Source organism: Etheostoma spectabile, chromosome 3 (assembly GCF_008692095.1).
Source record: "Etheostoma spectabile isolate EspeVRDwgs_2016 chromosome 3, UIUC_Espe_1.0, whole genome shotgun sequence".
NCBI lineage: Eukaryota > Metazoa > Chordata > Actinopteri > Perciformes > Percidae > Etheostoma > Etheostoma spectabile.
Genome location: NC_045735.1, coordinates 28,840,205 through 28,857,859, shown reverse-complemented (window position 1 = coordinate 28,857,859; position 17,655 = coordinate 28,840,205). Strand labels below are relative to the sequence as shown.

At 42.2% G+C, this 17,655-nt stretch overlaps 1 protein-coding gene across 1 annotated transcript in view; it reads left to right on the top strand.

The window, feature by feature from the left end:
• igsf10 (immunoglobulin superfamily, member 10) overlaps positions 1–12,110 on the top strand; it is a 14,217-nt gene extending 2,107 nt beyond the window's left edge. Inside the window, exons 3-10 of the mRNA XM_032509231.1 lie at positions 514–643; positions 1,745–2,135; positions 2,884–3,651; positions 3,782–5,653; positions 5,762–7,384; positions 7,798–8,701; positions 9,379–9,745; positions 9,825–12,110. Coding sequence (XP_032365122.1) covers positions 514–643; positions 1,745–2,135; positions 2,884–3,651; positions 3,782–5,653; positions 5,762–7,384; positions 7,798–8,701; positions 9,379–9,745; positions 9,825–11,357 — 7,588 coding nt within the window. The 3' untranslated portion in view covers positions 11,358–12,110. The remainder of the gene's footprint in view (positions 1–513; positions 644–1,744; positions 2,136–2,883; positions 3,652–3,781; positions 5,654–5,761; positions 7,385–7,797; positions 8,702–9,378; positions 9,746–9,824) is intronic.
• Positions 12,111–17,655: the final 5,545 nt, after the last annotated feature.

Here is a 17,655-nt window from a genome sequence, read left to right as displayed (position 1 = left end):
AGAGAGAGAGAGAGAGAGAGAGAGAATGTACTTTACACCAAAAGCACAAATGCGTGGTGAAGTCAGAGATTATTGAACAGTAATGAGAAAAGAAAACTATAAAGCATTTTCTTTAAAATACTATTATAATTACTAGTTGGATACTAAACTAAATAGTAATCATCTGTAACAAAAGTTCATGTACTATTAAATATATAACTAAATAAATAATGATATAAAATAAGTTTATATTTTCAGTTTTTTTCTGGTTGTGAAAGGGAGCAATGATTAAAGTAACACATTTCTTAGCTGGATCAGTAGCAGCATCATCAACAACAATACGTAACATCATCACAGCTCTCTGGTCTTCAACCTGAGCAGATATATAATCTGGAAGAGTAATTGAAAAAACTTGTGCAGTGCTTGAAAATGAAATGAGGCTGAGTTCCTTTTTCCTAAACTTCCATGAAATTGTATGTGGTACATTTGAGGTAATAAGCTGAAGTCTGTTTTTTTTTGTTTCTCTGCTTTCAGGTACAACAGTATATCTGTCTTGAGAGAGAATGATCTTTCAGGACTTGAGAACTTAGAGTTGTTGATGCTGCATAGCAACACTATCCACAGTATTGACGACCGAGCCTTCCAAGACCTCAGGTCTTTACAGGTAAAATCATATTTTACCTTCTCTGGTGGACAGATTACAGTCCTGTCTTGTAATAGTGGAACACAAGTGCAATGTACTGGAATATCAAAAACACTAGTGTGAAAAGCCTGCCAGTATCCTATGGTTTAGTGCAATACTTGTGCACAATGACTCAAATTTCAACAATGCACACTGATTTTTTGATCTTCACATAATTGAATTTATAAAAGATGGTTAAAATACTAGTGCGGTATAACATAGTACAGTACATCAGCACCACAAGCTACAGACTCAGACATTAAGAGCTCAGTCCTAACAAAAATGAACCCCCCCCCCCCAAACTTCACAAGGAGAGAATTATTATGGGAATTTCCTAGTTGATTGCATTATATTCCACTTTTATTTATTTTGAATACAGGATACTCCAATAACTATTGCTTGCACTTTTCCCCCGACTAAACAATTATTCTGTTGTCTTGACAACATTTCAGGGTATTCCACAATAATATGCTATTGTGTGGTAAAGGTCCCATGGCATGACAGTTTCACTTTTATGAGGTTTTTTAACATTAATATGAGTTCCCCCAGCCTGCCTACGGACCCTTAGTGACTAGAAATGGCAATAGGTGTAAACCAAGCCCTGAATATCCAGCTCTGCCTTTGAGAAAATGAAAGCTCAGATGGGATGATCTGAAATCTTGCCCCTTATGGCGTCATAATTAAAGTTGAGGTCATGAGGTCATAAGGGGCAAGGTTAAATCCCCTTTCTCTGCTTTGCCCGCCCAGAGAATTTGGCCCACCCATGAGAGAGAGAAATCATGGCTTTCAAACGAGCAAAGTGACAGTTGGTCAAGGCCACCTTGCCCCCCCCCCCCCCCCCCTCAAAAGCTACAGACTCAGAAATGGCACGTGCTAAGGAAAGCTCATTATGGGACTGGCTCTATTGGCTATAACTCTGCACCAAGGCTGAATTTTGGGAAAGAGACTTCAGATATGGTATTAGGGGACCACTAAGGTCTATATAAAAACATCCAAAGAGCACCATGCCATGGGACCTTTTAATAGTCTTAAATCAACATTCTTTTGACAGACATCTCCATTGTCTCAATCATGTTCTCACAGGTCTTGAAGATGTCTTTTAATAAAGTGAAGGAAATCAAAAAAGAGACGTTCAAGGGCCTGGACAGTCTGCTGAGACTCCACATGGACCACAACCACATTGATTTCATCAGCCCAGAGGCTTTCTATGGTCTAACCAAACTACAGTTGGTCCATCTTGAGGGTAACCACCTCCAGCAGCTCCACCCAGACACATTCATCACACTGAGACACAGCCAGGTGTTCAAGCTGTCCTCAGTAAGAAACATCCACCTGTCAGACAACCTCCTCACAACGCTGCCTGAAAACATCTTCTCAGGCTGCAGCCAGTTAGAGAACCTCTTCCTTCATGGCAACCCATGGACCTGTGACTGTCGTATGACATGGTTCTCAGTGTGGGCACAGAGGAACCCAGGTGAGGAATGTGTGTTTGCTTTGGAATAGTCTGAAGGCAATCACGCCGATTTACATTCTAATGTACAAGGGAAGACAACCCCTTCTTTCGTAATGAGGAATTCTTCTTGAAAACGTGAAAAGTCTGTAAACTGTCTAGTACTGAATTGTGGAGTTAGACCATTAGTTAGACTGTTTTTTTTACCATGTCTGTGTCCAGGATCTTTTGGGTGATCTGAAATCATGGTTTGATAACACACTGGAGTCATCCTTAACATAAGCTCTCCCCTACTATATGTAGATGTAGTTACATCCTTTTTATATAGTAGGGGATAACTTATAATAATAATTAAGCACATCTGGCAATGTTGCTAACTACATAATAGGTTATTCTACTTAGACTTTTACTTTTCTTTTCTTTTTTATTTATATAGCATGTAATTGTAATCAAAGAAAGAAAGGCATATCCAAAGAAAACGTATACATCTTTGCAGAGGCATCATTGGAGGCAGAGATCATTTCTCCTTCTAGGGCTACACAAAACACTAAAGACACAGAAGAACAAAAGTTATACTATTCATTCATGTCTTGGCTAATGTAAAAGTCAACTCATAAAATACAACGCTGTATGATGATGATCTTTTCTGGTTCCTACATTTTACTGATCAGTTTTGGTTTGGCTGGCCCATAATGTGGAAACTGTAAATCGTTTGTCTTTTTGACATGAAGCCAACTATACAGTATTACACACTTGATTTAAATGTTTCCAGGTGTGCTGAAATGCAAGCGAGACAGGATATATTCAAGAGGCCAGCTGTGTCCTGTTTGTGAAAATCCTACTCCTTACCACAACAGACCTCTATCCCTTCTCCCCGGGGTCGACTTCACCTGTACCAAACCCTGGATCCAACCCCATCTGAAACAGAAAAACATCAGCCTGAATGAGGGGGACTTTACTCCAGTTTCCCCCAAGGACTTCATAGCCCCATTGGGCTCCATACAAATCAAGCTGACAGACCAGTTTCACAATGATGCTAGTCTATCCTGTACTGTCCAAAGGCCCTCAGCTTTTGAGAACTTGACACAAACCTTGGAGGAGGAAGAAGGAAAGAATGTCACTCTGTTAACAGCTGGCATAACTGCATATTTGGTATGTAACATTGACTATGAACACATACGGCAGCTTTGGCAAATCCTGGCCACCTACAGTGACTCTCCCATGACAATGGAAAGAGGCATAATGCTGGCCAGAAGCCCAGAAATGGTATACAGGTATAGTCAGATGAAAACAAAAGAGGGAGAGGAAGGAATTTACACAAACATCGAGGCGGAGATTAAAGCCTCCCCTGCATGGTTGTTGCAGGGAGAGGTGAGCTTCCAGCTTGACCGCACTACTACCACTTTCTCTACTCTGCACATTAAGTACCAGTCTGTGGTCAACCTACGTGTGGAAAACGCATCACCTAAGAAGGACCATTATTCCTGGACCATGATCAAGCGAGATAATCAAACCAAGACTGAGCACACTGTACTTACAGGTGGGAGTTAGATATCAATGCTTAATTGCTGATTTGGCCTTTATTTCAGTCTACATGAAATAAATAATCTCTTATTTGATGCAGAAGAATCCACTAATAATAACTGTCATTTATTTTATTTGTAACATAGGAGGTGTGGCGCAATTGAGCTGTCAAATCCGGGGTGAACCAAAGCCTTTGTTGGAGTGGATTTTACCTGATGGAAGTAAGGTCAGAGCTCCCTACTCCAGTGAGGACAGGAGGATCATAATTTCTGCTGATGGGAAGCTCACTCTGCGGGGCGCAGATGCTTCAGACACTGGCCTCTACCGGTGCATCGCCACAAACTACCTGGATGCAGATATCCTTGTCTTTCGAGTGACCGTTCTGTCCCCTGATGTGGAAGAGGCAGAGATCAATGGTGTCCAACTCTCAAGGCCACTGGGTGAAAAACTGGTTTTTGACTGCAGTTCCTCTGGGAGTCCTGAGGCCTTGGCACAGTGGGTGCTCCCTGACCACTCAGTACTGGACAAGTCTCATGGGAACCGGAAAGTGTATGAGAATGGAACCTTGCTGATTCAGGGTCTCACAGCGAGGGACAGAGGATTTTACAGGTGTTTGGTCTCTAATCACATGGGAGTTGATCTGCTCGTATCTCAGGTGACAGTGACTGGAGAAACGTCTGAAAAGGTGACAGTTTTGGACCGTGAGGGATCAGGGGTCAAAATGGAGGACAAGGTTGACCTTAGCTTGACTGAAAACACAGTCACACTCAATGAGGTCCCCTCTTCCAGTCCCTCTGACAAAACTAGTCAGGAATCCAGGACCATCACCTCAGATCGCCCTTACCCCAGACTCAGGTCACAGGCTGGAGGAGGTAGACTGGGACAGAGGAGGAGGGGGACAGTCAGCAACAGACGCATCTGGAGTAGTAGGGTGTTTGACAAAGCTTCCAGGAAAGTGGACCCACAGAAATTTGCTGAACTAATGAAAAAGGCTCAAGATGGATCAAGAATAAAGACTGGCACAGAGAAAGAGGGCGTAAAGTATGAAGACTCAAACACGGATCTTTCTGGTGATGGGGAAATTGGCTCCGGTGAAGATCATAAGGAAGATCATATCATCATTGTGCCAAAGATAGTTGAACCAGCTACAGATAATCCACAGAAAGTTAGAGTATTTGGACAAGAGAACAAGAACCCTGAAACTACCACACTGACAAATCAGGACAGTAATTTAGCAACAATGGGGGCACATCAAACAGTTGGCATGGAGTCCACAGTAAGTAATCACATTGATGTAAGTCAAGTGTCTGAAAATAAAAACACACCAACAACAGAGTCATATATGCAGTCAGATTCTACACCGATGAAGTTCACGTTCACACACCATCCATCAGAAAGAAGTAAAAGTCAAAGGGAAGCAGTTACACCACATAGCACAGTTTCACACAACGCAGGCCTCTTTAGTTTTGATGAGACCACTGCACTTTATGCTCTGGAAAGAGCTTCCAATCCAGGCTTAAAAAAGCTCCCAGTCACTCTCCTGCTTACTGTGACAGACATTTCAGAAGAAACCCAGCTCCAGTTCTCAGGAGAACAACCTGCAGAGCCTGAGACGTCCACTGGGGCGGCTCTATCATTTACCACAGACCCTCATGTCACTCCAATGAGGGATGACCCAGTGGAGCTAGTCATTCACACAGACCCAGAATGCCAGGCGACATTCACAGCCGTCACTACCACAGAGAAACAGCAAAATGAGATAACGTTCCACACAACCCAGACAATTAAATCCCCACGCCTGCCTGCAGGATCCACTATCATCTCCCGGCAGCAGATCCAAATCATCCCACACAAGAACAGCAGAGGAGGGGGCCGCAGGAGGACCTTCCAAGGCCGCAGGAGGATAATTAAACCCAACAGGATCACCAACATACAGTCCTTGATCAATAAACTTAAACAGCCCTCATCAAAGAAGGAAGGGAACGTCACAGTGCCTTATAGAATTGAACTGACCACAGGTAAGCAGCCTTGTTTTGTAAGCAAATAGAGCCAAGTTTTGCTTCATTGTTTATTGTGTGCCTCTTTACCTGATATTTTGTATATCTGTTTCCTTTTTTTTCCCTCAGACTGTGATGAAGACAAAAAGAAGACAGCAACCACTGGTCTGCAGGTGGTGACACCAACAGCTTCCTCCAGTTCATCTTTACACAGAACAGAGAGACCTGCCTTGACACAAAAAACTGCGTCTTCTACCACAAACTATTACATTACTTCAAATGCCCCCTTCACCCATACAGAGTCTAGGCCAGATGTTTCCAGTGGCTACATGACCTCTGCTGATGCCCCCGAGTTTGACCCTACAATGGATCCATTTTCGACCAAAAATAAAGACTCGTCAATCTCCACCACTATCACTACTACAACTGTCTCTAAGATTATCCGTGGAAGAATTCCTTGGAATGAGCTGTTTGGAAGCAAGGAGAGGGAAAATATACTGAGCAGGCTAAGGAAGCCATCCATCACCCCAAAAACCTCAACTACAGCTGAAACTACAACACTGACCCCAACCACAACTCCTGCTGCTCTGTCCACCACCACCACCACCACTGCAAACTCCCTTCCCGAACCTGAGACTCTGTCCCCGTCCAGACACAGAGGGAGCAAAGAGGGTTCATTAGATGATGACTACGGAGACTTGTCCTCTGCAGACTTTGAGTTCACAACCTTGCAACCCAGCTTTCACTATCTAACTTCTACCAGTCCATCATATTTCTCCAAGTCTGCCACCACTGCTGAAACACCACCAGAATCACATACTCTACCTTCCCCACCTACTGTCAAACCTCCTTCAATTGAAAATCCTGACGAAGGCTTATTATCTGGGTCTGGGGGACTACCGGATAACTGGTTAATAATCAGACAGAGGCCTGGTGGGACAAGAGGACAGCAAGGGCGGAGAAGAAGGCCCTTAAAGGGCAGGAGACCCTTCAAGAAACCAGCAATGACTAAATTTCACCCTACAACTGAGGCTTTAACTACAACTATAGGAACTACAATGGAGGCAACCACACAACGGACTGTTTCACTTTATAAGCCCCTTTACACACCATCTATGAAAGAGGAGAGCACTCCAGTAGTCGTTGCCACTGCCCAAACACCAGAGAAGGAGACTGACTTAAATGAGGAATTTGGCTGGAGCACATCTAGCAGTTTAACAGCCTCTACAACCAAGGCACCTTTCATCCCTTCAACCACATTTACCCCCACCACCACATCTATGCAAATTAACGCACAAGTGCCTGACACAACAGCGCAACCCAAAGTCCACAGCAAGATCAGACCACCAACACAGAGAAACACCGGTCAGACCACTCGTAGGCCACCAATGAGGAGACTCCGACCTACTGTGCAGCTCAGTGGTGCCAGAGACAGTGCAGATAAAGCCCTCAATACAAAGACCATTCTTACAGCTAAGCAGGGATACACTAACACCCCTGCCCCATACAACAACATAGGTAAACACAATGCCATCTCAAGTGTTTATAATCATCTCACCGGCAATGAAGCTACACATGCCAATATTGCTGGCTTTGAGCCCACTACAAAGGTCATGGCTAACAAACCAAAGATAGTTGGTGGCAATGCAGCCAGCTTCACCGTGTTATCTAACTCGGATGCTTTCCTGCCATGTGAGGCTGTTGGAAACCCTCAGCCAGCTGTAACCTGGAAACGATTCTCCGCAACTACAGGTAAAGAAAATATTTCATCAATTGTTATCATTTAGAAAAACAATAGAAAAGGTTCAAGTGTAGAGTAAACAGCAATGTGAAAACTGCTTCTTTATATTTAAGTTCAACTATAAGCAATATGTAGTAATGGTAATGAAATTCATTGAGGCACCTGTAAGGTTTTTCAGATTTCAAAAAGCAGGGTGCACAGTGTTGGTTGTTTTGTTTGATAAAAGGGTTGGGAAGTACTGTATGTTATGACATTGTATTAGGAAAAATTTGTATAACCATCTCTGTTTTTATATTAAATTATGATGTGTATGAATCTGAATTTTGTACTACTTGTCATAGTAATGTTATAAATGTAGTTTTTAGGTCGTTTTTAAGTGAAGAATGTTTATGTTGTTGAGAAATTCTCTTTCTCTGTCGTTCAGGAAGCACCGTTACTGTTAAGGGGAGGATGGGCAAGTTTGAGGTGTTGAGCAATGGCACGCTGTCGATCCAGAATGCCAACATTAAAGACCGTGGCCAGTACATCTGTCTAGCTGAGAATGAACATGGATCAGATAAACTTTTCGTCACCCTCTCCGTGGTGGCCTACCCCTCGCGCATTATGGAGGCAAAAATGCGTGAGATAAAGTCTCATGCAGGAAACACTGTGGAGATAAAATGTAAAGCAGAGGGTCGGCCTACACCCGTGATATCCTGGATCCTGGCCAACCGAACACAGGTCAGGGGTCAAGACACAGAGAAGGGAAGGGTATCAGTATCTGCTGAGGGGACTTTGGTCATTGAGCAGGTGTCTGTTTATGACAGAGGTCATTACAAATGCATTGCCAGTAATCCAGCTGGCGCTGATACTGTTACAGTCCGACTGCAGGTGGTGGCAGCGCCCCCAGGTATTGTGGAGGAGAAACGGCAACAGGTGAAAGCGGGTGTAAACCAAAACATGTGGCTGCCCTGCACTGGTCAGGGCAGCCCTCAGCCCACTATTCACTGGGTCCTCCATGATGGGTCATTGGTACGGCCTTACAGACCTGCCAGAGACACAAGGATATCAGTGTACTGGAATGGAACCCTTCACATTAAGGATATGACTTCAGCAGACAGCGGCAAATATGAATGTATTGCTACCAGCTCTACTGGCTCAGAGAGAAGGGTGGTGACTCTAACAGTAGAGAAGCAAGAGTCTGCACCTCAAATAGTGGAGACATCCCAGCGCATGACAGTGTTGTTCTTTGAGGACCAGCTGATACTGAACTGTTCAGCTACAGGAGACCCTAAACCCAGGATCATCTGGAGGCTGCCCTCTAAAGCTGTGGTGGACCAGTGGCACAGGTAAAAAATCCCTTGATCATTGGTAGTAATGCACAGAAGAATAGATAGAAGCATTTACAGCAAACGTTTGAGTAAAAGCTAAAACATAAACAATACTAACATTTTGGACAAAACAGATATGATGGTTACTCATCTGAAGCCTTAACAACTTCAGAAATAACTCCAACTCCGTAAATACTGCATGTTCTCAGCTGACACTGGACTTATTTATACTACTTACTTACACTACAATGCCTTGTAGTCTTTTTTGATCCATTCCCAAGGCCTTGGCTCAGTTTACTGGCCAGTTCATAAAATCTGTAGTCTCTTTAACCTCCCTAGTGAGGTTATGTACATGTTTCGGTGTTAAGGATTCAGTAATTAAATTTTCCGCTGTTGATTTTTAACTATTTGAAGATTTTCTCTGCAGCCACAATGTTCTCATTTGAGGTTTTTTATGTGGTTTCCCTGTGGATTCTATTTTAATGCAGTAATTTAAAACATTTTGCTCTTTTTATGGACATGACTGTGATGTGTGAAAGCATAAGATGTTTTCTAGAACTGTGAAGAATTTAATTGTAAGAAATAAAATACCTAATGATCCCACTATATTAACTCTGCTCACTTATATTTTGTTCAGGCTTTATTCTGTACTCTCCAATTCCTTAGTCTTATTTCTGTCATGTACCTTTTTTCAGGATGGGCAGCAGAATCCAAGTTCTGGATAATGGTACTCTTATTGTTAGCACTGTGAGTGATAAAGACGCTGGAGACTATCTCTGTGTGGCACGAAACAAAATTGGTGAGGATGTCCAACTCATGAAGGTCAGCGTGTCAATGAAGCCAGCCAAGATAGAGCCGAAGCTCTATGGGAAGAAGCAGGTGCCCTATGGTAATGACTTCAAGGTTGACTGTAAAGCGTCAGGAGCCCCAAAGCCTGAGATCTCCTGGGGTCTACCAGATGGTAGAGTTGTCAACAGTGCTCTTCAGTCTGATGCGAGCAGTGGAGGAGGACGAGCACGACGCTATACACTTTTTGACAATGGAACTCTTTACCTGAACCAGGTATGCAACGGTATGTCATTCTCCTCAGTGACACATACATTTTCAAAAGAATTTACATCACTGTGTTGTGCTTCTCCAGGTCGGAATGTCCGAGGAAGGGGACTACACCTGCTTTGCTGAGAACCAGGTGGGCAAGGATGAGATGCATTTACATATCACTGTGGTGACCGCTGCCCCCAGGATACGTCCAGCCAGCCAGACACATGCCAGGGTGAAGCCTGGAGGGAAAATCCGCTTTGACTGTGAAGCACTTGGGGAGCCCAAACCCAAGATCCTGTGGATGCTGCCCACCAACGATGTCATTGCAGCATCTAATGAACGCTACCTAATGCATGTCAATGGCTCCCTGGACATCAGGGATGTGAAGCTTATCGATGCTGGGGAGTATGTTTGTGTGGCTCGAAATCCTGCTGGAGAAAATAGAAAAGTCTACAAGCTTGATATAGAAGGGAATCCACCAGTGATCAATGGTTACCGGCAGAACAGGACTGTAATTAAAGATGTTGCTGGTAAATACTCCAGGAAATTAATAGACTGTAAAGCAGAGGGCAATCCCAAGCCTAGTATCACCTGGATTATGCCTGATAACATCTTTCTGAAAGCACCTTACTTTGGCAGCAGGATTAACGTCTACCATAATGGGACATTAGAGATTCGTAACGTGCGGCCGACTGATACAGCCGAGTTCATCTGCATGGCAAGAAATGATGGAGGAGAAGCAGTAATGGTGGTGCAGCTCGAGGTCAGCAGTATGCTCCGAAGGCCGATCTTCAAGAACCCTTATAACGAACGTATTGTGACTCGGATTGGGAAAACCACCGTTCTGAACTGCTCTGCTGATGGATACCCAATGCCAGAGATCACTTGGACTTTTCCAAACGGAACACGGTTTACTGGTGGCCACCACCTAGGTAACAATGGGACTTTAGTTATCCACAACCCTCGCAAAGAAGATGCTGGGAAGTACCGCTGTGGTGCCAAGAATTTAATGGGCTACATAGAGAAGCTAATAATTTTGGATGTTGGGCAGAAGCCGTACATCCTGACAAGGCCAAGGGGCATCATACGCAGTGTGTCTGGAGAACCTCTCTTTCTTCATTGTCTATCTGATGGAAGTCCCACACCCAGAATCTATTGGACCATTCCTGGTGGCCACACTCTTACTCGGCCTCAAGTTCTCGGGCGCTACCAGTTACTAGCGAATGGTACTTTAATTGTTCAGGATACAACTCTCCATGACCGAGGGAACTACATCTGCAGGGCTCGGAGCGATGCTGGGGAGGCTGTGCTAACTGTCCCTGTTATTATCATCTCCTACCCTCCACGGATCACAACAGGGCCACCTCCTAGTGTGAGGGTGGTGACCGGGACACCTATCCAGCTCAACTGCGCTGCCATTGGGATCCCCAAGCCAGAGATCACCTGGGAGTTGCCCGATCGTTCAGTTCTGTCTACGGCAGAACAGGGCCGACCTGCAGGTAGCGAACTGCTCCACCCTCAGGGCACACTTATCATTCAGCGGCCCAAAGCCTCTGACTCTGGCACATACAAGTGCCAGGCTAAGAATTACCTGGGTACAGACTCAACGCTCACATATGTACATATATTGTGAGAAAGAGACAAGACTGGGGGAGGACGGTGGCATATGTGAATTAAAAGAGAAGTTGTTATTGTAACTTTGGAACTAGGCGTCTGGTAATTCATAGGTGCTTTTCATTTGGGGTGGTTCTCATGGGAGCAAAAGGGCCAGTGCATATAGTCAAACTTCAAGTTTTTTCTCTGACCCGGCGTTGCTGGCCACACATCGGTATATTATTACATCACATACAGAGAGGGAGAAAAAAATGATGTAACAGATTGAAATAAATTTAAAAAAAAAAAAGACTCCCAAGAGGCTTTTGAGTCCCTTCAGACATTGGCAAGATGTTGCTGCTGCCATGAAACAGTGTGTTGTTGCTTAACAGCAAAGACAACAGTAAACGTATATAGTAAAATATCTTTCAAGAGCAATTCATCGATTTACACAGAGGAAGAAAATTTGTTTGTTTGTTGATTTGTTCCAAAAATATATATGGCTTGTTTTACACTGGATACATATCTGCATAGACAGTACAGTGTTTTTATCAGATCTGATTTCTTTATTGTAATTTTTGATGACAGTTTAAAGCAGATCACGTTATGTCTATTCACAGTGCATTTTCAAAACAATACAAGACACTATCAATCTGTTGTGTTGTACACAAGAATTTACAGTAATGTTATACATTATGCTTATCTGTAATAATACAGTATATGTATATCTATTTGTAGTATCTACTTTATCAAAGCATAGGAAACAAAATGAAATTGAAAAATAAACATGGTTCATGTCTTTTTAATGTTTTTATTGTCCTATATGTACGAAACACCAACATCCTTTAAATTAGACATTTGTCAAATAAATGAAACATCACTGTGGAATGTACACAGAACTAGTACAATGCTGTGGTAGAAGTCATTTGGATTATCTAGTAATACCTAACCCTACCGGAGGAGGTTATGGCTCTGGCTGCAGTAGAAATCTTCCAAACACACATATGTTTATCTCTCCAGCTGTAAAAATAGTTCTTTACCCAGCTCTTCAATGTGCAGCACTCACTGGGGAGCCTTTGGTTTCTCTTTGCAATTGAGTGCTGATTTTACTGCACTCCTGCGAATTAAACAAAGAGGTGATGGAGGATGTTGAGACAGAAAGGGGGAAGAAATACATATATTTGTAAAATATCAATCTGTATGTAATTCGTCTGAAATCTTCCTGTTTTCAAAGTTATAGTTTACTGTAAGAAAAGAAAGAAATGCATTACATGCAACACAAAAACTAAAATTAATAATGGTGAATAATGTCAATGAGACACGAGTGAGATGATCTTCTATACAGCAATGTTTGCTCTCTAACCACTTTATTATTTTTTAGAGCATTCATCAAGATAAATGCCCCCTATGCCTTAAGGGCAACAACTGGAACCCATTTCTCATTAAATTGCACCAACTTTGAATCTGCTTTAATGATGCAAATTTAAAATCTTTTTTTTTTGTTGCAAGGCCTCATATATAATGCTGGGACTTGTAGCGAGGTTGTACTGTTTATACTAATTAAGAGAACACAAGAGATAACAGGAACTATTTTAAATAAAGGAATTGATTCTGTGTCGTATGAGATGAAACAGTAACACTTTTTTAATCCTCTACATTGTATGTGATTGGCGTAGAAATTAATTCTCTAAATATTTCTTTTTTTTTTGTTATATGTCTATTGGGCCATGTTTATAATGAAGAGATATCAGAGTCTTTTCCACAGTCTCTCCCTGATGATAGAGTATGAAGGACAGCTGTAAACACCATCGTTATAAAGGACATAACTGATTTAAAGTGGCTAACAATACATAGCAGCTGCATTTTAACACTCAAAAAAGACTCAGAAAAAGAGGTCAGTGGTTATTTCTCAAGTGTGTTCCATCCAATAAATCACTTTTTTAAATGTCAGAAAAAAACCAATTTACTTTAGAGCCAGTCTACAGCAGTGTGATATGACCCAGACAGATATGGGGAATGAGGGAATTGTCTTATATAAACTTTGGAATGCAGGCTACTTGCTCCCTGAAATGAGAGAAAACTGCTTTCATATGTGAGCTGGGCGACAACCACACACAAATTAAACTAATAGAGTGAAAATACCATGGATCTTTATTATAGCTCTTCAGTGTGAAAAGTTCAAAGTTCAACATTCGCACCATGTGCCCTTCCTGGAGGGTAAAGAGTTTATTTGTCCAGTTCTGGTTTTGCGATTCATGTGTGGAGAACGTTGGAGTTTGCCGTCCACTGACTTGGATATTTATGAGGAGTTATGTGATTTTCCCATTTGCTCCTTTCCTTTTAGGTGTTTCAAGGAAGATGTTTGAAGTCTAACACATACCATTTAAAATATGGTTTATAAGAAGCTATTAAAAGTAGTGTGGGGATTTTTTAAATTTTTTTTTCATGTGTCTTTGCTAGGTCAAATATAGCGTACCTCTGAACCCAGTTTCTGGTTACAGCTGTTAAAGTGAGATGTCAACATCAAGTGCTGCACTAAAACTAACATGTCACAAGATTAATTAACGAAACATGTTTTTACACCAGATGAGGTCGGTAAAAGTATTGCCAGTCCTTGGCCACCTTGAAGATTGTGGAAAAAACGAACAAATCTGCACAGAATCAAAAGACTTCTGTGTGGGGAGATTGTCCTCGTTACCCCACAGTCTACCTTCTCCAAGGGACTCACATTACACACAAGTTCTTTTAGGTTTTTCTGGAAGCACATCGTTGATTTTTCCCATTTATTTACACTACCCTGACTTTTTCAGCTGCCAATTCCCCAAACTGCGGGAAACATTTAACAATAGATGCTTTGTTCAACCAGCAATTCCTACGTTAGTTTCCATCCAGCAGCAGGGCGGACCATCTCCACTCCAGGAACCAATGGGAAGCCGGATCTGCTCACCCAATCAATAAGACACTGATTCTACATAAAGGTATTCTTCTCAGCGACACAAGTAAGGTACATTTTGCTGTCTAGCATTTATGTGTTCAGTGTAGGGTTTTTCTCCTAGATATGGACTTTATACAACAAAGCTTATTTTTCATTGATTATTGAGTTCCTGTCAACCATGAAAAACCCATTTTGGTCCCTTTTTTTCATCATTATTATCGCTTTTTCAGACATTTTTGTCACTTTTACAATATTGTGGGTACTTTTTTGGGGTGTTTTTTCAAAAGTTTTTAGATATTTTTAATGTTGACGGATTTTAAGCGCTTTTTTCGACGGCCTATTTTTTGTGACCAACATTTTTTCACTGAAAACGGGTCAATTTGACCCAAGGACAACAGGAGGGTTAAAAGGATACTGGATTGTACTGATCTCCATCTTTAGGAGTTTCAATACCGATTCATCAGGAGATAGTAATTTTGTTTAATATACACACAAAGCACAAACAATCCTGGTACAGATCCCTTAGACACTATGTAAAATAAGCATTTCTGTAGGCCTACAGCATGTTCCTGTTAATTATTGGCCAACATATACACCAATACTGATATATTTGTAATAAGCGAATATTTTGCCGACATATCTGCCTAGATGAGAACAAATCTGAAAGGAGAGTGACTATTGGATTCAAGTTCACCCAGTGGCTCAAAACGTGTCTGCTAACGAATGTTCCGTAACTGCTGCATATGAAAAGTAACTGTTTGCTAACATGTTGTTATATCAATTACGAAACGGTGACAATACTGTATGTCTGTGTTGCCCCCAAGTCCCCAGAAAATCAGTTATTGCTAATTTGAAGAAGAAAGTGTACATAGTCACGCTCTCTTCCTTAGTTACAACCACTCCAACTCTGTTGCTAATAATTTTACTTTTGATAAACGTCCAATACACATTTTAAATTATCATAGGCAACACAGGAAGTTATGTCAGTGAGCCATTACGCACTCATATGGGACGTTAATATTATTTATCACAGCTGTGCTTTTCCTGCTAGGATGTCAAAGGGTATTTTATTTTAAAAGGTACTCAAAACAAACACTTACCTGCACATACATTAAAACATACAGCCAGCATTTATTTTTTCAAAGTCATTATAGGAAAATTGTATGCTATTCATTTAAAAATGCATACCTACTCATAAAAGTGAATGTGCAGTGTATGTTGATGTACTGTATGTCATATCCAGGGCCTGAAGTTTTTTTTTTTTTTTCTGTCTTCCGGTGATGTGGGCCCCCTGATTAGTTCTGGCCCGTAAGCAACCGCGTACCCTGCTTACCGACATTTACACGTTTAAATCACTCAATTCTCATTGGCTTCCTGCCATTGTGGCAGCTAAATTGACAGTGTTACCTGCCAATTGCGAAATTCACCCACATTTGGCGTGTGGTCGGGTCTTAATTTTAAGCCCTGATCATATCTGTGTATATGTGTGGGCAATAACAGAATGAGTAATGACAAATACTTAAAAAAGAGGAAACTTGGAAAAAGTGGAAAGGAAGGATAAAGTCCACCGAGTCCGTAGACATGGTAAACCAGGGAAGGGTGAGACATATTTTTGGTCTGTGGTATGAATTCCATACTTAAACTAGAACGCTAGCAGCCTGAACATGGAAACTGAGATCTCAAGAGAGGACTGCTGGGAGCCGACCAACAGCAGTCTGAGACAGTACTTCTCTGTTAGCCCAGAGAGTCTTTTTTCTTTGATGCTGCAAACATGGCAACAAGTAAAAGCCTTCTCTCACCAGAATTAAGAGGACTACTTGCTTCATTTTTGTTGCAATCCAAACCTATCGGTCTTTTCATATCACCAAAGTGGGTCTCCCCGTCCCACACACAGCCACAGCCCAGATGCTCGTACAGTAGATCGGTGTCATTTTCTGTAACTGTCAATGCTGGAATTTCACACCAGCTTTGCAGAATGCACACATCCACCTTAGCCACAAGCAGGACATATTCATCTTTGCACCTCTCTCCCAGGTAGGATCTGTCATGGTGTGATGGTGGGTCCAGGTTTCTCGGACCATCGCGTCTCAGGGAAGGACTCAGTTTTGCCCGGCTCTAATTCGTCGGCCATGAGTAAGAGAAAAGAAAGTATGCAGGTAGCAGTTGTCGTCTTGCTCCCACAATTGCATGTAAAACAATAGTTGATTTACAGAGACTCTGAAAGCTCTCAAGGCCTTTCCCTTCCTCCTCACATCGTTTGGGAGTGTTAAAAGTGAGCCATATAAGCCAGGTACAGCATAAAATCCAGGTACAAGGGCAAAGGCGCAATAGTGAATCAACTAACTTTAGCCATAAATTGTCCAAAGCTTCCAGTAAGTGGATACTGTAACCATTAAATGTAAGAGGGGCCTAATAAATATAATAACAAAAATGATCCAATGTGGTACACAGATTATTGTATGTGTCTAACAAGGCAACATTTTTTAATGGGACCACATCTCTGTCTCTGTCCTGGGGGCAGTGGAAGTCTGTCAGTGGGGGTTCTCCGATCTGATCCGGTGCAGATGTGGTCCTTTGGTCCCCAGAGAGGAACCAGGTGGATTGGGGGAGCCCTTTGCTGTATAGCCAACTTTTAGCCAATCCCTTCAGTCACACAAAATGGCAACCTAACAACATCAAAGCCCTTCTAAATGATTGAGTCCCAATGGGGGGAAAACTTTCAAACAAGCCAGCTCACCCAATTAGGCTACATCAACAATGTGGCCGTGCTACTTTACAGCAGAGGGTGATGTTTCTGTCTGACAGGTTTAGCTTTTCCAGGGAACTTCAGTGATGAATAAGAAAAGATAAGTGGGGCGGGGTATCGGTAGGACGATACGGGTGAAGAAACTTCTAGAGGGCAGAACTTCTTTTTTATCTGGCATTGATGAAATTGAGTTGTAACATCCCCAACATGAGCTTTGCTCAGACTTTTAATTTCATCGAGGCCTGCACATTTTTAACTAGATGAGGGAACAATTTCCTACTCTTCTCTGTGACCCCGGTTGTAGGAATGAGAATGTCTGTATTTCTCCTCTTTGACTGGTTTCCCATCATTTGTTTTAAATCTCATTGTTTCCAGTAGAAGACAACAAAGCCCAAGTTGGAAGGCTGTTGTGAAAGAGAGTCCTGAGTCTGCAAATCACATTCTTTCACTCAGACACACGTCAGCGTTTGCTCTGTGCTTCTGGAAATAAGGTTTAATTTACCACTCTGTAGTAAAGCCAATGTGTAATTTAGATGCAATCTGGAGGAGCTGTAACACGGCTGAGAAAACACTAAACACCTATAAATAAAAAACGAGACAGGAGCAGGACTTCTATATAAAAAACATCCTTCTCTGGTTTAAGTAAGCTATACTACG